General features: G+C 35.9%; 1 protein-coding gene across 11 annotated transcripts in view; it reads left to right on the forward strand.

The window, feature by feature from the left end:
• Positions 1-22,669, forward strand: part of TTLL7 (tubulin tyrosine ligase like 7) — a 73,278-nt gene that overhangs the window by 7,728 nt on the left and 42,881 nt on the right. For 4 of the 11 annotated variants that reach the window (XR_014587648.1, XM_083847256.1, XM_083847255.1 and 1 more), the window contains 8 exons: positions 2,212-2,252; positions 9,280-9,344; positions 12,373-12,548; positions 12,747-12,875; positions 14,589-14,710; positions 15,301-15,368; positions 20,217-20,375; positions 21,609-21,825. Coding sequence is in view for 10 of the 11 variants with exons in the window: in XM_083847256.1 (XP_083703382.1) it covers positions 12,524-12,548; positions 12,747-12,875; positions 14,589-14,710; positions 15,301-15,368; positions 20,217-20,375; positions 21,609-21,825 (720 nt within the window). In the remaining variant the exon portion in view is untranslated. Of the gene's footprint in view, positions 1-2,211; positions 2,253-9,279; positions 9,345-9,466; positions 9,506-12,372; positions 12,549-12,746; positions 12,876-14,588; positions 14,711-15,300; positions 15,369-20,216; positions 20,376-21,608; positions 21,826-22,669 lie in introns of all 11 variants that reach the window. The other 7 variants (XM_083847258.1, XM_083847253.1, XM_083847260.1 and 4 more) reach the window with 4 other exon arrangements.

The raw sequence follows: 22,669 nt of genomic DNA on the forward strand, positions 1-22,669 counted from the left end.
ACTTGACACAAACCCCCAAACTGCATTGAAAACTTTAAAACTATTTTTTTAATAACTGCAATGAACTTTGTAATTAGTGGATTGCTAAAGAGTTTTGACATCTTACATTACCGAACACTTGGGAAGATTGTATGTATTTGATTATTATTAAAAATACATGGAAGTTGTACCAAGCATCATGCTCTGTTGAGAATACAGAGTGTATTACACAAGGAGTTCTGCAATAAAATATTTAGATAAACAACTGAGGAAGAATTGGAGAGTGCATTCATTTGTTGGAAATCTGACTTGGTTTTATTAACTGCGAAGAACTGGAAGCATGCTAGCACCAATCAAAAGAACTGTGTTGTTGAAAGCATCTTGGGATTCACCAACATGACATAAACAGCTGGATTTTAAATAAGAAGGAAAAATAGTAACGTGGATTGATCCAGATGACTTTAAGTTGACTTAAACAATGTAAACTAGAGTCATTCCTAAAGCAGCTTTTTTTTTTCCCTTTTTTTTTTTTTTCTCCCCAGCATTGAAATCTGTGCAGATTTCGCTGCCGATTCTGTGCTTGCCCAGGAAATTGTGTCACAGTTGGTTGGGCTGAGTTTCTTCCGATAACTTCCCCACTGTTTCAAAGTTCTTGAAGTCATCTCTTCTTCAGTTTTGAAAGATGTACCTGTCAAACCATGGGCCAAGTAGAAGTCTTAATTCTTCTGTTTTACTGTTATTTTTGTATTTATTTATTTATTTTTTTTGTGGAGAAACATTTCCATGCAGAGCAACTTGGATGGGATTCATCTCATCAATGTTTATACAGCTCCAGTGCAGATACCTGCAGCTGCCAACCCTGACTGCCTGTAGGCTGACTGTGAAGGCAGCCCAGGGAAATTAGCTCAAACGTCTGCAATGTAGATGAATCCACCATTCTTCTTTACATTTAAGGAATAAATGTTATTACAATGTCACCTGTGGGATTTCATTGTAGTGTTTTTTACCTACTGGTTGATGTGAATGGGAGAGCCGTACATACTTCTCGTGAGTTGGGGAAAATGGCAACAAACTGTGGTAGAGCTGTGGAATTTTCAGAGCCTTATTTCTTTGCATATTTTCACTATAGGTAAATACATATTTGATTTTCTATTTAACTTCAATGTGCAAGCAAGAAAGGCATTCCCTGCGGTGTAGAGAGAATGTGTACTCTTAGAGTTCATAAATGAAGGGGGGGAAGCAAGAGGCAATGTCTCTTATGTGTGCTGTAGCCTTTGCACATCATGTTCCCAGCTTTGTTCTGCCTGTATGTGATTCTTGAAGGATGGCAACACAACTAGAAGCACTGAGAGCACTTTATGTGTATATATCCCTCTCGATCTCACTAGAATCTGACTCGCTACAATGCTTCGTCTTTGTAGAGCAGATGTAACAGTAGCGGTGCAGTCGGTTTTGTCTAGTACTGCTTCCTCTGCAGAATCTGTGTAAGGGAGTTGAATGCTCTGAAATTGGTTCAAACTTCACGTCACATAGAGATGTGCCACCATTTCCAAAATATCTGTGTTACCACATGGCTCAAAGAGCTCAGGATTTTCTCACTTGAAAGGTCTTGTGTGAAAACTGTAGTTCGCTGCATATTCATATAAGTGCACTGCTTGTAATGCAATGCCAGCATTTGGAAAAAACATCAGTTCTTCTACTGGTAGCTTTAGAAATCTGTCAGTATGAACCAGGAAGAGAATCATAACTGTTTTTCTTAGAGCAATTTATGAACTGTTCGTCTAAGCTTACTTCTGTGCTACTATTTTATGTTATTGTGGTCTTGACCTCTTAATTCAATTCTACATTTAGAGAAATCGTTCTAGTTATAGTACCTAACGCCTTTGGTATAACTCCTTCCCAATCACTGAGTCATTTTCTGTTTTTAGATTTCACTTCACTTTAGCTTATTGTTATGACTAATCCTACTGACTTTCTTCCCACAGCTCTTGTCACACTCTAAGTAAAGTGGAAAAATAATGTATTCTCTTCTTATAGCATGTATCATGCCTTTCTCTTTTTTGCTTGAAACAGAGAAAATACCTAGAAAGGGTTAAGGAAGAGATCTAAAAAGTGCTAGGGCTAGGCTAAATGGGAAGGAGCTACTGCTGCAGCACGTCTTTCCCTGGTGTATGAACGCTGCCTAAAACTGTATCATCTGTCAATTATTGATAGAAAAATCTGTTTCCGCAGGGCTGACTCTTCTGACAGCCTCAGCAATGCAACACTAGCAGGTAAGTGAATTCATTTTGCTACTTCTACTGTGGAATTATTTTAAATCTGTTTCCATATCAGTAGGAGGTCCTGGTACTACTATGTATTCTGCAGGATGTAATCTTGTCAGTTAAATTCATGATAAATAAAAATTTTGCACTCTTACCAGTAATTTGTGTGCAGAAGAATTTGGTATATCTTACTGCCACATGCTGCTATCAAGGTTTTTTTTTTTTTAATATTGCTTTCTATTGTAGGCTATGTTAAGTAAAATGCACTAGCTTCAGTTTGAATGCTTATCTGTTCTGTACAGCACATATTTTGGAATGAGTTCTTTTCTGAGAATCTTCTTCCTATTCTCATTTTTTTTTCCCCTCTTCTTCCTCACACATCCTGGAGCTCACAGTTTATCTTTCCTTATAATAAAGAGAGCTAGATTAAGAAACGTCTTCTGAATACAGTAATACAGTAAATCTTTCTATATTAGCTAGGCAAAACATGCTTCTGAAAAGCAGCATGGAACTTTTCCTGTAGATATATGAATATAGCTATATACTGCTTGCACAGTAACTCCTGTTTCTGAACCTGTGAATATTTCATGAGCTGTGAAATAAGAAGCGCTGCATTTAGACTGCCAACCAGTTCTAAAAGTGATACGTGAAGCTTATAATCTTTGTCAAGAAAGAGAGAAATTCAGAGGCAACTCAGTTATTTTTAGCTGTAATTGTTACTGTGCTGAAGATTTGATTTAAATGAACTATAGTTTTGACCTGTGTTTTAATTATATTCCTGAACTGTGCCACCGTCAGGGCTGTTCTGGAGCTGAAACGCTGTGATTTTAAGCCCACAAAAATCAATAGAAATGTCTACATTTGCTTTATTGGGCTATGGAGAATATCCTGTGACATATAGCTTGTTTGCATTTACCCTCCAGACTTGAGACAAATTTTGTCAGAAGCACAGAAGAATAAATGTTGTAATATTCCGCCTAAGATAATTCACTGAAAAAAAAACGTGGACCAGTTGTCATCCATGTTTTAGGTTGAGGGGGGTTTATTATAGCATAATAAGAAATGAGTGTGTTTGTTTCTTTTGACTATTTGAAAAACAGTTAATTCTACAGCCAGCATGTATTTGCCTGTGTAAGTTTATGCCCTTCTGCTTCACTGAGAGTGTAGTTTCAAAAATTAAGATAAAAGCAGCGAAAAATCAAGTTGAGACCTGTAAATGATTTAAATATCCCATGGCTCTAGCTTCAGGCTGAGGACTGCTATTTCAGTACACTTCTTGAGTGCAGCTCTTAACCAACAGACAATGCCTTTTTGCTATTAAAAACAAACAAGCAAACATGCCAGAGCCAATTGCTTTTAAGTGTTGCTTTTTGGGAGCTGACCAAGATAGATGAGGACAGGGCTAACTGTGATATTGTTCCAAATTTGGATCTGCGCTGCTGCTGTGATTCAAGTCATGAAGGGAAACAGGCATACTGAGGTCACTTATCCCCTCAGATTTTGTAGTTATTTTAACTACAAAAAAACCTACAATGCCATTGTCAATATGGTCTCTGACCTGATAAATAAACTGTTCAATACTACAGGGTTGCATCAGTAAGGCTGAGGTTATGATTCAGAAAGTACATTATTCTGATCCTCTGAGTTCAAACATATCCTGGAAAACTACTTTTTGGTAGACTATTCTCATGCTTTTTTTTCTTCTAAGCAAAAATTAAAGCTGGTGTGTAGAAAGTCTGGTGTACGTCATTTTGGACATTCTAAGTAATAAGTTTATGTTCAGCATTTAAGATGTTATTTTTCTAGGGTTTTCAACTACATGGTATATTTCTCTATCGGTGAGCAATATATATACCCTATTATAGGAACATTTTGTATATTAGAGTCACGTCTCATTACTGATGAAGACAGACTCTCTATTTAGATCCACTAATATGAATTAAAATAGCATAACACAGGGGGTTTGGAACCAATTCAGTCTTTAAAGGATTTTTTTATAAATTGGGTCAATCCAGTTAGAGAGGCTTTTGAGGATTCACATCCTTTTGAAGCTGCTGATTTTCTCCTGCTTTCATTTGTAAAAACTATTTTCCAATTGGTGGCACCACGTTAAGCCCCAAGTATTAAATTGTGGGGAGGAAAGCTTGTTTTTGTTGGAGTGTTTTGTAGCTGCTGGAGTTTCTGTCTAGCTTTTTCAGTTATTTGTAAAATATTACTACCACTGAGTGCTGTTGCAGTAGTGTTTTACTTAGAGTATATCAGCATGTAAGCATGGTCATTACAATATTAGAGGTCGGGTACCATTCCTCATACATGCATGCAGGCATTCCCAGTGAAGCTGAGCAAATTGATCGATAGTAGGAAGTGTCCGTATAGTATGATAAACAATTCAGTGATCATGCAAGAGCACCTTTCTTGTACTATCGTGGTCAAACAGAGCTTGAATAGATGTTTCTTTAAGTGCCTGTGGTACTGTATTCAAGCCATTATTCTTCTTTCTTTTTACATTAGGTGCTGAAATTGCAAGCTAATGTCTGCCAATTTATATTTCAGGCAGCAGTAGGAGTCTCATCCTTATTGCTAAACTAGCAAACATTCTTATGTTGACAGCGTGTAAAGCAGGATGATATAATCCTCAACCAGAGTCTTCATGGGCCGTGTGTGATGATTGCAGTTTGTGTTCAGGAACACTGAAATAGGTCCATGAAGTACAGGCCCGTAAAATATAAGATGTAATGGGACCGACTTCATGCGGGGCTAAGGTGTGGATCTCAAAATACAGAGATCCGTAGAAATGATACGTACTCATGGATCCCTGAACTTGAGGCCCTTTTCACACCAAGCCAATGCCACCAACTGGAAGTGAGGAGGAGGAATTTGATGAGTGAGGGGGAGCCTTCTAAAGACTTTTTTTTTCACCCTCCCCCAGGATCACTAGTAAATCTCCCCACATGGCCTATTTATAAATTAAGGAGCTATTGCAAATACATCAGCTTCATTAAAGTAATAGCACTCTTTCTGTTATACGAAGATAAATATGTTGGTATATGTAAATGTTAAAACATCCTGAATTGTAGGGCCCTGTGATCCCTAGCTCTTCCTAGAGAATTAAATAGTTTGAGAAGTGAATGATAGAAAAAGAAAGAAATAGTTCAATGCCATCAGTGATTGTGTGGTGTACACAACTTAAAAAGCCCTGCAATAGGTGGTGCTATGTGTTGACAGGCTGTAATGAAGAGCATGGATGGTGCACCACAAAGTCAAATGCAGAGCAGAGATCTTTCTACAGCTGCCACAGCTCTATTCCTTTCCTAACTCGCTCTCATTTACCCTTTCTGCTACCAAAAGCACACTTTTAATTATCAGAATTTAATTTTAGTATTACACATAATCATTTTTGCCCATTATTATAATAGGACTCTTCCATCGTTTCTTTCATTAGTAGCAGTAGCTGTCTCACCATGAAGAGCGTTGGGCAGTCTGACGTTCCATACAGTTGCACTCCTTCACTTCCTGCACTTGCAGTCCTTAAGACAAACAAACAAAGGTTCTGCAGCTGTTTCTTTTAAAGAGAATGCTTCCTTTGGGGTGGTTGGGGTCCAGCCTCCCTGTGGCTGCTAGGTGTAATGCCAGCCACCTGTTGCTTGCAGAGCAAATGTGGCCGATGCACACTGGTGTGTGTTTGTAGGCTGAAAATGCGTATGACACTCCAGTGCTAATTTAGATGACAGTAGGACGATGGCTGCTATTACTGGGGTGGGTAGTTACAATAAATAAAGATAGGTTTGTATTCAGCAGTGTTCAGTGGGACTTATTGGGATCGTGGAGCAGGAATATGTTCTGTTGTGAAGTTAGTAAAGTGTTCTCCTGCTGACGGGTGTACAGTGTTAAAGACAGTGCTATCAACACTTGTTGAAGCGATGTACAGTAGTAGGAGACCTAGGCATTGTCCATGCTGTTTTTTTTTTTGTTGTTGTTAGTAGTGAATGATGCAGAAGTATGCTTTCTGAAGCTAAAATATTACTACACAAAAAACGGCACTCTAGTTATCTGATCTAATTTGTCAGTATTTTTCCTTGCTATTGTGAATGTTACATGAATTTGGGGTTTGTCAAGTTACTGATTTGTAAGTCATACAGGTTCGTTTCACATGCATTTTCATTAATATACTTCCTATGTTCTATTGAACAGGAAATAGGTACAAATATTTTCCTTTTTATTGTAGTTTTCTGATTCTATCTTGCTTTCTTTTTTCCTCTTTTTTCCAATATACAGAATGTATGAAACTCTATATTACTTATTTTGTTAACAGTTTGAAATATGTTATCACGTTAAAAAGGGCTTTTGAAGGGTGAGAATGAGCCAAAAAACAGTCACATTGTGTGCTCTGCTATGAAAGATACTTTGGAGGTCAATTTTTTAAACTGAAAATCAATCTTCAACTTGCTGATTCAGGTCTCAGATGTGAAATGGCAGTTATAAACTTTAGCTCTCATTAAAGTAACTGTAACTTATAGATTCAGAGTTAGTGCTGTTACTTCAGCTAGTGTTTGGTAGTTCAGGTAGTTCAGTTGTAAGTTTTAAAAATGCTGGCCATTTGGATAAACTACTTGAAAGTTTACAGAACTGCACAGGATTCAAAAAAGCTGTGTTGAATCATGTTTTGTTTTTTTTTTCTTATATAGCTTTTAGCTGTCTGTTTAGCAAACCAAGCAGCTGAGCACTCTGTACATTCACTTTATCTGAAAGAACTGGTGAATAAACATCTCATCTCATTTGATGTTGAGAGCAAATGCTTTTGAAATTAATATAGATTTCCTTTGACTTCAGAATGTCAAAGGAAACCAATCGCTAATGTGTATGCATTTTGAAGCCAGCTGACTGATAGCCTTTTTAAAACAAGTTTATCACTTTGATAACACACTGAGCCTCAAAATGAGGATTGCTTTTTGCATCTAGAATTTCTCTGTAGGAGTGAGAACTTGCCACCAAATTGTTCTGTTCGTATGTTAAATCAAAATGCTTAGCTCTGCTCACATTTTGTCAAGACATATTAAAAAAAAAATTGTGAAAGGCTGTGATGTTTTTAATTCCGTGGTTTAATGGCTGCAAATTGTTACTTTGCTATTTCCGGATGATAGTGAAGATGGCATTTGTCTCTGTTATCATTTTTGGTCATGTTTCAATCTCATTTTGCATCTGCATTTTATAGCTTAATTCCTGGTCAGCAGTTGATTATAGTTTTGTGTAACTGAACAAGATCTCACATGGTATCTTTTTTTTTTCCTATCAAAGATTTTTTATTCTTTTTCTCTGGTCTTCAGAATTTTTCTTCATCTCAGAGCTCAATACACAGAGGAAGTACTTCGTGCATATTTCAGAAGAATAGATAATATCGATAGTGCTAGACGTATCACTAATATTATATTGAGAAGTTCTGATTAGTGTTTGTGACTTTCTTGTTGGATGAAACTAATGGCCTCTCTGTAATAAGTAGCAAAGCCCTCCCTACTACAGTGGGTACAGGCTTTCACATCCTAAGATCTAAGGGAGCAGAAATCTTTGTTATTTAGGTCAGACTGACAATACAGAACTCTGATATTTGCTGGGTCTGTGCTCTGAAAACTACTTATTCTTCTTTCTTTTCATGTTTCTGTGAAATTGTTATTTTAATTTCCCAGGTAACTGGGGAGGGGAGCGCTGTGGTGCTGCCCTTCCATCCCTGTGGTCATCTGCCGAGTTATGTAACTGTATCTTAAGTGCGTCTCCATCGCAGGGTGAAAGCTCCTTATGTCGGGAGCTTTGTGGATTTCTTCCTAGCTACTGTGCATTTCTAGACACTTTTGACAGCAGTGGGTAAATAGCACTAATGGACTCAGAGGAAAGCAGTCTGCTAGTTTCAAAATCTATATACTAAAATATTCTACTGTTGCTGAGTGATTACTTGTCTGTACACAAAGAAGCTAATTTAGTTCAAATAAAATTGACAATACAATTTTTTGTAGCATTTCACTTAAGTAAATATAGAAATAGGATACAACAGGAAGAAACCTAAGAGATGCCAGTTGTCATTGAGAGCTACTATCATAACTACCATCGGTTAAGCTCTGAAATCGAATTTTCAGTTCATACACGTAAAGTTAAGCGTATGCGTGGCCAAGTGGCTTATTCAAACTGGTTACCGAGCTTAGAGTGATTTGTTAGTAAATGAATCTATCATTCTTAATGCTCAAATTTGTTAAATTACATTTATTTTAAACGTACATATGCAAAGCAGTCTCTTGTTAGGTTACGCAGCAGTGGTTTGATAGTCACTGGTATGATCCTCGGAGAATCTCGTTGACTTGAGTGACTCTCTGGAACAGATTCTCAAGTTGCTCTGTTTTATTTTAAGTTTGAATTTGATTCACCCAGTCTTTGTTTTGATCTGATTAAGTCAACCATTTTCTGGGATGCTTACTCTTAGGGGAAAAAAAGGGCTAGATGGCATGCAAGTTACTATTTAGAGACTAAAAATAACCTTTTCAGCTCCACACTGTATCAGGATTGAAAATGAAAGATCGTGAAAGGCAGAGGTCGCTTGGAAGCAGTGTGGAGCAAATAACTTGGGAAATGAAAGAGTGATTTGTTCAAAAATGCTTTTATATAAACTAGGCCAGAAGAATATTTTTCAGGCAGTTTAATAGCTTCTTCTGATTAAGTTTGTGTAACAGCATTTTTTTTTTCTACAATGAATTACAACTTGTTAACAAGGAAACATGTATTATTCCGTTAACTATGAAACCTGTTCTTCACACTGCTCTTCACCCAGGCACCCTCTCAGCCTGTCACTATTACCTTTGTCGAACTTGCTCAAACTGTTTCCTTTGGATTCAAGTATCTGCCTAGGTCCCTGTCCATGTGTGACCCTGTGCCTCTCTAGCAAGAGTGCCTGACCTCTGCTGTCCCTGGAAGATAAAAGTTTCTGCTTCCTCGATTCCCTGGTCTCTGCACTTGGTGTTTTTGTGCACGTGTGTTGACTTCTGGCTCTTTGTAGGACAGGACTGTGTGCAATGTAGCTCTCCTGCTGGTGCTGTTACACCTTGCCAGGCAACTGTAAAGGTAATATGTCATCTTTTATTCTCCCTAGAATGCTTCTATTCAAAGTACTCATTTGTATAAGAATGTGCTAACCTGACAAAGATGCATTAATTTCTTCTTCACAAGTCTCTCTCCATTTATAGGTTAATCATTTTCATTCAGCTGCTTTTGAATCAATATGGGTGAGCAACAAACCTTCATTAATTTATGTGCATCTTGATTTCAGGAGGGAAATTGTATATGGTAGGAATTGCAGTCCTTTTCTGTCTGAGGGTGAGTGCAGAGATTCCTGATATCTGAGTTCCCAGGGTTAGGCAAGTCCCAGTTTGGAAATATAATAGTTTCTTCCATGTTATTAAAAGCAATCTCTTAAAAACAGGTCTTTCAGGTGGGTTACTGGAGAGAGATGCCTCTACATTGTTGTAGCTGAACACGGGTTATAGGTTATGTTTATTTTATAAGTAAAAACTTATCATAGTTACAGAAATTGACTCAGATTGTAACGTAATCACAACCCGACAGTGCTGCTGCAGTTACCTGTGCATGATCCAGTGGGCACTGTGAAACGCTCTGCCCGGTAATAGGAAGAATTGCCAGAGCAGCAGGATGCAGAATGGACTGCATCCTATGTAAAATGTTTTGGAAAATCAGGGTTACTATTATAGCTTTAGGCATTGTGCCTGTGTATAAAACATTCTCGCCTGGGTGTTTGTGCTCCCTATTAAACAATCTAAAGAGTATTCTACTCTGAAGAGTAGAATGGTTTATTTATAAAGAAAAGTAGTAGGTCAACAATGTACTGTAGTTTTGAACTTTATGGCGCAGCTTCAGAATACCAAGGCATTACAGTAACTCTGGGCAGATATTTCTCTATGAGTATAAGCTGAATGAAAGCTGTATAAGCTGCTGGATTTTTATTGTCACACCGTAGCTCATAAATCATGGTGTGTTAGTAAGGACTGGCATTTCTCACAGGGAAACGTTAGTCGTCTTGACATTTTTCCAAATTCATTAAAAGTTTTTAGCCAGTACTGATGAGGAACAACTGCTAGGAATTTGTATATATGCATACAAGTCCTTAATTGGCAAACAGGCGTACTTCAGTGTTATTCCCGGGAACTAAACATGTCTTGTACTCTGGTGGTATTCTTAGCCTGAGAAACAGATAACGTGCAATATGCCGTGAGTCACTGTGTCCAGTGCTGCTCTTCCTTAGCAGCGCTTGTGAAGAGGATGCACGCTTCATTTTCCCACCTTTGTGTCTGATGTTGGCAGGCCAGCGGGCAGCAGGACTTTCAGGCGCCCTTCTTGGCTGAGGGTGTCCAAAACATTAAAACTTCAAATGGACCTCCAGTTATAGTTCAGTTCGGGGGAATGTTCCGTTCTGAGGCAGTTCTGGTACAGCAAAGGATGCTGTGAGTAGGAAAGGCTGAGAGTTACTGGTAGGGTGTCAAACACTGTATCTGTGTCATAGCCTGTGCTTACCTCCTGGACAAATAAATACATGTTGCAGTGTTAATTTGCAGAACTCCTCTGAATGGTCATGAGGACAATCTTCTTGTCTTCTTTCATAGCAGAATTTGGCACCCATTATGTTGGATACAGTCATAAGAGAACCATAATCTGTTCTTTTTTTTTTTTTTTTCTCCTTTCATGTTAATTAGCTTTTAAGGATAGGTTTCTGTCTTAAAATGAAAAAAAGATCTTACAGCTCAAGGTATCTGCTTTTATGTTTTCTTAACAAAAATGTGACTTGTCCAGGATATAATCATCATTCCTTCTTCCCTCTTTCTCTCTCTGAGACATGCACGTGTGCACACATGCCCCCACCCACCCACCCGGAGTATTTGTAAGTAATGTTGTGATAGCTTTGCCAATGTACATCTATGTACAGCTTGTCCAAACTTATGACCAAATTCATTTCCCATCATAAGTCATGGCTAACTTTGATTTTTACTGCAATTTTCTGCTATATATAGCAGAAGAAATTCCTCTGTGTGAAGCTATTTTAAGCAAGTTTTGCAAACACCACAAGCAGCAATAAGAACTGATCTAGAGCTAGTGTGAGGAACTTTAGCCGCATGCACAATAGCAGAAAAGAAATCAAAGCATTTTAAAACCAATAAATTATATTGTATATGTTTCGAAAACTACTAGACTTGTTTGAGGCAACCTGCCAAAGATGGCCTTTGCCTTCTTGCAGACTGTTATAACAGATGCTGCACACCCAAAGTCATGTAGTGGTGTGTTTAGAGCAGTCTTATTCCCGAGTGGTTTTGTCTTTTTTTCCGCCCCTAATGTTTTAGCCTGTTCTCATATGCTTAAGCTGTTTTTTCAAGACATTTTTAAAGTGTGGTATTTTCACATATTGTAGTGTGTTCTGAGATTACTAATTAAAACAAAATATTATTTTTTTAAAGTATATGTGAAAAATAGCATTTCATACAAATACTTCCTTTAGAAACTGATGTTTAGATACTTGACAAGCCAAAGTGCCTTTCAATTTTCTTCAATTGTTTCTTGAAGTACTGTGAATTGTGAAGGTGAGGTCACATATTACCAAGTGATTATTGGACAGTCATTTAAAAAAATGTTGAAAAATGAAAAAGTGGAAAAAAGGTTATTAAAATAGCTTCAATTATTTCCCATTTGGTAACCTTAAAACCCATAATGCATGGTGTCTAATTTTGAAATTTAAATTAAAAAATTGTTTAAAATTCCTGTGAATTCATTTAGCTTTTGGGAGATAAACGGTTGCAGTATTGATTGAATTCAGTATTACCTGTTTTCGTGCCCTAAATCTTCCCTACAGAAATAAAAATAACACAATGAGGTAGTATAATCTTGTTTTGCAAATTAATACTGCATTTTTCCCAGAAACAAAATGATTGAACTGAATTAAACAAAGTTTTATATTTACAATAACTTGTTTTATCCTTTAAGTGTTACTTTTGACTTACTAAAAACAGTTTTGTAGTTAGTTATCCGCTATTTATATATTTTTTCAGGTTTTATCTATAACAGAGTTTCTCTTACATTTTTGACACAGATATCTATCTGTTCCAGAACTAATATTTGCTACAACCAGAGACTGAAATGGTCTGAATAGAGCGTTAAGTAACTTGGCTTTGACAGCTCCATCATTTCCTCAGAACTTGGAACAGAATTTGAGCTCTACGTCTACACTATCTTAGATTATAATGCCATCCTTGCCTAATGAGGGAGGTATGCAAGTCTCGTATTTTTTAATATGGCCCATTAATTATTTCTGTAGGCTTGTACTTGTAAGTTGCAGTGAAGTACATTTTTGTAACTGACTAGCTCAGATGCTGTATGATGGATGGTATGGTAATTTTAGTTCATTTGTATACATTATTTGAGATATAGATGTGTTGTTGATAGTTAAAATGTTATTTTTCAAAGATAACCATGGAACTGCTCCTGTGACTTTGCGATCGGAACTACCCTATCAAAGCCCAATTAAAAGAAAGGTCAGAAAGAAGAAGAATGGAGTCATCACTGCAAATGTTGCTGGCACAAAATATGAAATTGGTAGGAAGCTATATATCGTGTTGTTATCATAATACCAATTGATGTGAATGGATTACTAACTAATGGGGTGAATTAATGGATTTTGCATCAAGCTGACAGTGAGTCATTTCCAAAGGGTTTTATGTTCTGAGAAACCTTTGTCTTTTTTTTTTTGGTAACATTGAGTTGATAGCTTTGAATGCTGTGCAACATGTATTACTCCCCACTCCTTACTCAGGGAAGGGCCTTGAAATGCAAAAAATTAATTAATGAAGATAGCTGTGGAAAAAAATATTAATTATGATTTACATATGAATTCAGAAGTATACTTAAAACCGTAATTGATGAACAGTTTAAATGCAATGTTAAATACCCTTACTATTATGCAGAGGTTTCTCAATTAAAAAATAATAATATTTTGCGTTTTGATGAGGCTACTATCACACTAAATCTATAGTTTGTATTCTGTTGTAGAAGAAAAGATGTAGAAAACTAGAATCATGTAATTTGGCCTCAGCCTTTTAAATAGCGTGTTTGTAAGAACAAAACAACACTGTATTTCTTCTAGCTTTTGGTGGAGTAACAGAAAAGAATCTGGAAGGTGCCACTAATGCTGATTCTTGATTAACGGCAAATAATGACAATAAATATATGCTCCTATTCAGCCTATAATATGCACAATGGGTTTGTTCTGATAGCTCTCCAAAAAAAACCAACAAATGGCTCAGTATCAAGACAGGTGCGTTATCCTCCTCAATGGACTAGTTATTGGTAACTTTAGAATGACACTCTCTCTACCCTTATCTCCTTCCAACTATGGAAATGGTTCAACGAGTTTTCCAAAGACTTCAGGGCTCATAAGTATTTCAGAGACTTTCTGTGGCATCTGTGAAACTTCAAAATGAACTGTTTAGACTGGAAGCCAACTGAAGACTTTTCTCAGGTTCAGGCTTTGAACCAGGAGTAGTGGCAGACTTTCAAACTCCAAACTCACAGCATACTTGAGTAGACCTTGCTGATTTTTACCAGGTGGGGAAGACTTCAAATCCAGAGATGTCTTCTCTAGAGAGGTGATATCAGAACAAATTTATTACGCAGATAGCAGAATGAATAGCTTAAGGAAAAAAAATATTTCTTTTTGTTTCTTTTCTTTTTTCTTTATAAAAATCTTTTATCCAAGAACCTGTGTTATGCCTGGAACATAATCAGAATTTTCTTTTTCTTTTTTTTTTTTTTTTAATCTTAAAATAATGTATGCATTTGTTTTTGTAACTACCATACTAAATAAATTGTGGAACTAGATGATCTTTAAGGTCCTTTCCAACCTGAGCCATTCTATGATATCTTGACTAAAGAGGCTTTGTTCCCTGTGTGCAGTGACACTTATATTTATCATAGTTTTAAAATTAATGAATGTGATGACCAAAATTAACTCTAAAAGCTGTGCAAGTGGACTTTTACTAGGTCAGTGTGGAATGCCTTGAAGCTATTTACAGCTACCATCAGTGATTGTACACTGTTTCCAGACTGGTACAAGGTGCTATACCATTGTAATGATGGATTTGCAATAGACTGATGGAAATATTGCAAGTTAAATAAGAGCTTGCATGCTAATATTGTTCTCAGGCAAAGGGATGAATATTTAAAATATTCAACATCTTGATCAATTTTTAAAATCTTGAAAATTAATCTATTTTATTCAAAAAGTTCCTTAAGTATGTGATTTCTCTGTAGTACGTGTGGTAATACGAGAAATGGGATTTGTGAAAACACGTGATGAAGATGAAACAGCTAATCTTATATGGAGTGATTCTGCTGTGCAACAAGAAAAGATTGCTGAACTTCGGAACTATCAGGTAGAGTGATAGTATTTTGGACAAGTTTCAGTAAACTGTTTCACTCTGAGAAATTCAGTAATGTGTCACTTTTGGTTACACATGTATGGAGAGGAAAACAAAACAAAACAATAAAACAATACCATCCAGATTGCAACAAGGCTATACCACTACATATTTTTAAATCCCATTCTCCTTTTTGGAGTTATTTGTTCATACCATTTGGAATCTGCTCTTTAAGTATTTGGGGGCTGTTCTTTCATGCTTTTGTCTGCCAGTTGATTGTTATGAATTATCGCAGTTTTAAGGAAGAGGCAAAATATCATTTATAAGTTGCTCATAAACTTTTAAGCAGTAAATTAGGCAGAGCTCTCTCCCCAGATAATAAGTATTTTCTTTTCCATGTTTTTTTTTTTTCTCCCTGGGAAGAGGATACAACTTACTGCATCTTTAGTTAAGACCACATGAGATACTCTCTTGAATGATTTATATGTAACACTGATTACATTTGCCTGAGCATGTAACTGAATGTTTTGAATGATTGTATTAGTTATGATGGAAAAATTTAAAAAGTACCAACTTACTTAATTTCTTTTTTGCTCCTCCCTCAGAGAATCAACCATTTTCCAGGAATGGGAGAGATCTGCAGAAAGGATTTTCTGGCAAGAAACATGACTAAGTAATCTTTTATTATTAAGAAGTTTTTCAGCCATGGTATTTAGTGCAGTACAATGCTGAATTATTGCCTTTTATGTTTGTTTATTTTTAAGAAGAGGCTACAAGAGGACCAAGAATAATTTCCGAAGTTACTGTATCTGTCCAATTTACATCAGTGGAAAATGATGAGGGTTCAGTTCTGTGTCTACATGCTGCAGAATGCCTGAGGCAGCCTTAAGTTGTTAAAATACATGTAATGTATAATACACCCAAGCATACATCGTGTAAGAGTAGGAAAGGATAAATGACTAGTGTGTGAATGGATATTACTTATTTTAAAATAATTAATTACAATATTTTTGTATATATCACATTAAAAATGTGAAGCATCTTACTGTTTATGTCAGAAATAAGTCAGACAAATTTGATTTTGTTATAAATTACTTACTCTAGTGAAATAGTTGGGTTTTGAAGAATCATATTAGCTAAGAATCTGTGAGTAAGAACTGAGAAAACAATAGTACATATTGATTCATCAGCCTGGTAATAAGGAAGAGTTTTCAGAGAAATATGTGTGAATAATTTGATTCTTCTAGCCTAGATCAGTTTAAACAACAGTTAAAAAGGTAATCTTTTGGCCCCAAATTTTACCTACACTACATTTGCCATTACCAAAATAGGATTAGTTTTTGTGTATTAATATAATATCTCTCTTGTTCTCTTTCCTTTTTTATTTTGTAAATACTACACATAGTATGTAGAATGTATGCAAATATTATGTGCATTGCCGTGGTGTCTACATGTCCTGCTTATGGACCAGAATCCCCTTGTTCTGGTCCGTAAGTATATATTTGCTGTACAAGCACTTCACTGCCCCTTCCAGACTTAATTCTAAGTAAAAACATAGAGATAGCACATGGATGTAAGCAGCTATTTGGAGAGATCTCAGAAACAATGGAACAATTTTGGTCAGCTTGATAGACAGTGCTATCCTTGTGTATTGGTGCAGGTATGTGATTTAAAAAAAAATATGCAAGATGAGCAAAAGATTCATGCACACATTGTATTCAAATACAGTCTCATTATCTTTCTCTCAACCTACCGAATTCTGAGATCGAAACAGTTTAAAGATGCTGAATGTTGAGATTGCACATATTATAGATAAGATTAGAATAATTTCTCTGGTATGATAACCCTGGGTTAAATATATCTATGTTGTGACTTCACTTAATATCAGCAGATAGAACAGGGTTTTAATTAGTCTCTTTTTTGCAGTACTAGCCTCACAATTCAATTCTTGGAATTTATAATTTACAAAACTCAGTGATATACCTTGAGATTGCTTGTGAAAACACAAGTCCATTGTGATATGTGGTTGGACAGGCTTCTGTATTTAGAATGGAGGATTTTGTTCCATATAGCTGCTGTTCTGTCTTAAAATTTATTTGGAGAGATTAATGCAGAAACACTAATCACGTTTTGTTGCTTTTCTGCTGCATGCAGTCCTTTCTATTCAATTGGATCCTTACCTATTCCTAGCATATTCTGCTTGCCATTTTTTCACCCTGCTGCATTTGTACTATGCAAATGCTCCTTGTGTGTACTAGACTTGGATTGTTGATGAGAAAGAAAAAGGCAAACAAAACCCCCACCCTGTTGTATTTAAAATAAATAAATAAAATTTTTTTTACACCCTTAAAGAGCTCCTTTGGTAACAGTGCATTTTCAGTAATATCAGGTAAAGCTCTTTTATTCTGAGGCAACAAAATAAGGAATAACCCTAGAACAGCATTTCTCATGTTTTCAAAGAGCAGCTACAAATGCCCAGAACTTATTTATTTATCTCTGCATCCATTTGTTGGGAGAAGTAAACAAACAACATAAAGAAGAAAGTGAGAATGAAAAGATTTAGAATAAAATTGAATACTTAGAGTGATACGCATCTCTTTGAATCCCAGATTATGTATAGAAAATGTGTGCATAGCAAGTACTGTTGTGCATGCTAATGATGTTGGTCATAAACAGAGAGAAGGAGATGACTAGAGATGCAGATGAACACAAGGAGTTTGGCAGGGGATTTCATTACACAGGTCTCACAGACGTAGAAGCAAATGTATGAAGAATTACATGTCCTGGGTGATGGTGAGGAGATGTTCTTTTGGAAAATCTCCTGTAAATTCTTATTTCAAAACTTGTAACTGAATGTCAGCACTTGAATTTGTGTGTCCATAAATGCTAAATTTCTTTTGCCACATAACAGGCATCATGAGATCAGTTTAATTAGTAAGTTGTATTTGACTAGTATATACAGGGAAAATATTATGCTGAGGTAAAATGCCCTCTCAGTAAACTGAAATGTTAATAATGGCTTTTTTTTTTTTTTTATTACATGCCAGAGGTTACTTACATTTAGTGGGAAGTTTCAAATTGCTATTTGTGAAAAAGTCACATGCTGTATTCAAGTAACTGTGACCTGTTTACTCAGATAGTTGCATAGCTATAGAATTATGACAGAAAAAAAGTCCTGTACATGTTTAAATCATGTTTTCTGTAAACGGTCTCATAGATGCAATCTCCTCATGAGTAATAAGTGTGATAACAGATTGTATGCAATAAGTAGGGAAAAAGGTGTACAGGATGAACAGCAGAGGGAATAGATACGAGATGTTTTTTATTTACATTTAAAAGGTTTGTGAACTGGTCATGGATGAAGAGTCATTCTCATCTATCTCATCCACTAACCTCCTTTCATATCTGAAAAGTCAGAGGATCTTGAAACATAGGCAGTAGAACCTGTGCTACTCGACTGACAAGTCATTTCTTTAATAACCTACAGTCAGTACAAAACACCTTTGGTTCTTTTGCACAGAAAGCACTCAGAAATGAGAGCAGGGGCTGACTGGATCTGGGAGCTAAAATAGCACTCAGAGGAACAATAACTTGCTTTTTAGTTCTCAGACCTCCTGGTAAGGACTGCAAAGGCTAAAGGACAGAGCAGCACAGTGAAGAAGTGGTTACCCACAGTAGTAGATAACAGATGTGCTGGAAAATAAGGCTATTGTAATGGAATAGGTCTTGATTCAGAAAGCTGCTTGATGATGTTCCTACACTGTTTGTGAATAGGGCCAGGCAGGGAAGAACAGAGCTGAATTCTTTTGTCAAAAGTTTTAGTGAGCATTAGAACTTCTAAACAGTGGTAAGTATTCAGTTTTATGTTACTGTCTGTAGTCTACCCAGTTATGCATAAGGTAAAAGAAGGCATAAAGAGCTGATGTAATTGCAGTCAGAAAGTAAGATATCTATGTTATCAAGTTATATTTGTTAAATAGGGATATGAGTATTGAAATCTGTGAGTTAAATAGCAAGTTTCTGTCATGCAATACTTCAGGATGCATATGTGAAGTAACTTGGAGAGGGATGTAAACTAACACAGAAGTTAGGTTGTTTTTTTTTTTGGCCTAAATACAGGATAATTTATGGCTAATTTATAGGGTAATTTAAGATATGCTCTTCAGTTAGCAAGGTAGTAACATCTCTAAATGTATAGTAGATGGACAGTTTAAAAATTATGCCTTAATGATCAATTATAAAATCAACTCATGTTTTTTTTTTTTTCCTGAATATTGAATGGCTTTCATCAAACTAGATTTTTAAAAATGACAATTGTAATGAAGCTGCAGGAACATTGAGCCTCATGCTGTACTCCAGGAGTACTACAGCTATTGTGGCTTCTGCAGAGTGTTTGTTGGGTAGTTGGCTAACAGTTTGGTGACAGTGTATCTATTATACCAGTAGGTCCTGGCTACAGTCCTAGTCTTACAGATGCAGTTGGCAGTTCTGCTTCTTCTGTTAGTATTTGAGCCACTTAAAGTAAAAGTGTCTTATAGTGCATGGGGATCATTATGTCGGCTCATAGTAGAAATGAAATATTGAAATGATATTGTATGTCTGTTTTACATGTAAGTTATCCTGATGATACTAGTTTCCATTAGAAAAGTAGAAGTATAGCTAAATCTTTAATTAATTAAAAAAATAAAAAAATTCACCATAGTTCCATGCTTTTTTTTTTTTTTTTTTTTTAATTAAAGTCTGGGCAGCTTGCTATATCAGTTCACTTCTTTTTAAGCATCCAGCTTTCTGTTGATCTGTGGCTATTAGTATTCCAGACGTGTCCAACCTGAATGCTAGTGTAGAGTTACCCAAACTGAGTTCATACAAAGTTACATGTGAAGCTTCAAGAGTTCTGCATACCTGAAACAAGCTAGCTGCTTCAGGATTTAACTCAGCAAAGACTAAATTTGTCCTACTGGGAACCATGCTATGCTAGTCCACGTAGTACTACAAAGTATATAAAGCTTACCTAACTTGACTGCACCAGTATTAAAGCTACCTTGCTTAAAGCTAATTTTTATGTATCTAGCCAGCACTGCCAGTCTGGTATGGGTATATGCTTCCTATCTGCCAGATATATGGCTTTGAGTGATGGAAACTTCTATTAACTGAATTCTCTACTGTCCTTTTAGGAGAGTTAGAGGAGTTAGATGCATGCCAAAAAATGAGATGAATGCCAATAAGATAATAAATACAATATGATGATAAGCGAAAATGCACAAGAAGGTCTGCTTTTGTTGTTCCTAAAGTATGCATGTGAATATGTCAGAGCTCTAACCATTCTAAATCAACTGCAGACATCTGCTCTCCTATTTTTTTATACAAGATATAAATTTTATACAAAAATACAAAAAAGTATTTTGCTAATGAAATTTTCTTGTCAGATTATTGTAAATGATATTTAATCCAGAGGATTGATCCATCAAAGCATTTTATTATTAAAAAAAAACCAAACAAATTCTATTGTACTTTTTTGCAGAATGATCAAGTGTCAGCCTCAGGAGTATACTTTTATTCCTCGAACGTGGATCTTCCCTGCAGAGTACACGCAGTTTCAGAACTATGTAAAAGAACTGAAGAAGAAACGTCGACAGAAAACATTTATAGTCAAACCAGCTAATGGTGCAATGGGGCATGGGTAAGTTTCATGTTAATTCAGTCTTCTTACCCAGAAAAGGCAAAATCTAGTGCTATTTACATCACTAACAGAAGCTGTTTCTTAATAAGAAGTTTGTCATACAAGTGGTATGATCAGTACAAAAAAGGTAACGTATTGGACAAAGAATTAACAAGCAGAAACAGCTAAAATACTAAAGTAACTGGAAGTGGTATTTTAATGTTGTTCTAAATGTGACTTAATTAAAGAATACATTTTCTGATGATGATCAGATAAGTCTTAAGATCAGTATTATTTTTATTGTGGAATTATCCAAACAATATATTTATGAATCTCTTGTGCTTAGACTTAGAGGGTGAGATTGCATTGTGCACAAATGGCAGGGTTTCAGTAGTTGCAGGGGTGTTGCTCGGAAGATCAGGATCTTTCGCAGCTCTGAAAACAGCCCAAGTACCCTACTGCATGCTAAAACTGCAGCACAAACATATTTAAGATCAGCAGCCTCAAGGTGAAGGAGAAACAGAGGAGACATCGTTGGGGATGCAGCTGGAGGCGCAGTCTTGGAAGGAGGTGACCCTCTTACTGGAGGAGGGACACTGCTGAAAAGGCTGTGACCTGCAGTTGGGTTGAAGCTGTTTTGCCTGTGACAGGAACACACAGTAAAAAACAAATGAGATTTAAATATATTGATTTAGTAGTTATCTTCTTATTTTTGAATATTTCAGTTTTAGCTTTTATTACTTTTAATATCAATTTGGGTTATATACTATAGTAAAGCTCGTGGTTCTTTTTTTTTCTTAAAAAAAAAAAAAAGTATCAGCATTACTGTAAAAGTAAAGGCCCTGAAATTTTTCCATTTCGTTATTTTTCATTCCTCTTGGAATGAAGCAGAAATTTTGAGATATTTCACAGAAAAGATGGGGAAGAATAATCACAGATGCTAGGGGCTGCAAATTCTGCCAAACAATTTCTAAGTGTAGAGGGAATCCATTATTACTATTTGTTGAATCAAAGGAAGCAGAAAGTTATTTTGAAATGGCTTGTTGCCTTTTTTCCATCCAGTGAGGTATTATAAAAGACAGAAAACTAAAAGCCATGTAAGTGAATGGCACTTTTTCTCTACCCCACGAATAGGCTGTGTAAGCTCTTTCCACATAGTCTTTAGCCTGACTACCTGGCTGAAAGACCATGAAAAAATATTTCAGAGTTATGTCAAAGTCCTACATTTTTAAAATAACTTTTGTTTGTAACTAGGATCTCTTTAATAAGAAATGGAGAAAAGTTACAAGCTCAGGATCACTTGATTGTTCAGGAATATCTTGACAAACCATTTCTTATGGAAGGCTACAAGTTTGATTTACGTGTATATATTCTTGTAACCTCCTGTGATCCATTAAAAGTGTTTTTATATCATGATGGACTGGTGAGAATGGGCACAGAAAAGTACCATCCCCCCAGTGACTCAAATTTGGTAAGTCGGAGTTTATTCTAATTCATTGCTTATGCATGTAGAATTTTACCTGTGTAGTGTCCAGGCATCAGTGGATTTGAATTTCTTATACCTCACTCTGTACTCTATTGGTGCTATATCTTTCCTTTTCCTTTTCTATGTGCTTTTAGAGCTGCTTCAGTGTAATTATGCAATAGAAAATGCCTGGTGAGCCATTTACTCTACTGTCACTTAAAATACTGTTCTCTTGAAGAATGCCAGTATAATTTGGATTTCAGTAGAAATTATATGTTTTAGAAAAATTCCAGTGTTATATTTGGAATAGCTTGCTTTTAATGTTTTATTTTTTTAATATTTTTTTTATTTTTTATTGTTACTATTCTCAGCATTATCAGCACTGAAGTATGCTATGAGTGGATAAACAGAGCAGAAGGATAAGCAGTTTTCTCTGTGTTCTTGCAACTGTTCATGTTGTAGTCTGTTTATTGTATGAAATAACCTGGCTTATCACTAATGACATTGTTCTTCAGATGACACTGTTCCACATTGACATTGTTCCGGGTAACTTCAGACTAAAGATTAATTCAGATGTTTAATTAATATTCTAAAAACAGTTTCATTTTTTGTAGTCTGAAAAATGATTTAATTGTCTGAAATAATTTGATGGAAAGACAACTTTTACAACTACTCAAAAACACAATAGGTTTCATAATCATTCTCAAAGCTGTAATTGAAAGCCATGGGAGAAATTCATTACTTGTAGTGCTAATACAATATATTGTTAACTAGCCTGCAACTAACATGCTTGGTTTTGTTAATTTCATTTATTTTTTTAACCATAAGTGTAGTGAGATAAATGACAGCA

The sequence above is a fragment of the Anser anser genome (assembly GCF_964211835.1).
Source record: "Anser anser genome assembly, chromosome: 8".
Lineage (NCBI taxonomy): Eukaryota > Metazoa > Chordata > Aves > Anseriformes > Anatidae > Anser > Anser anser.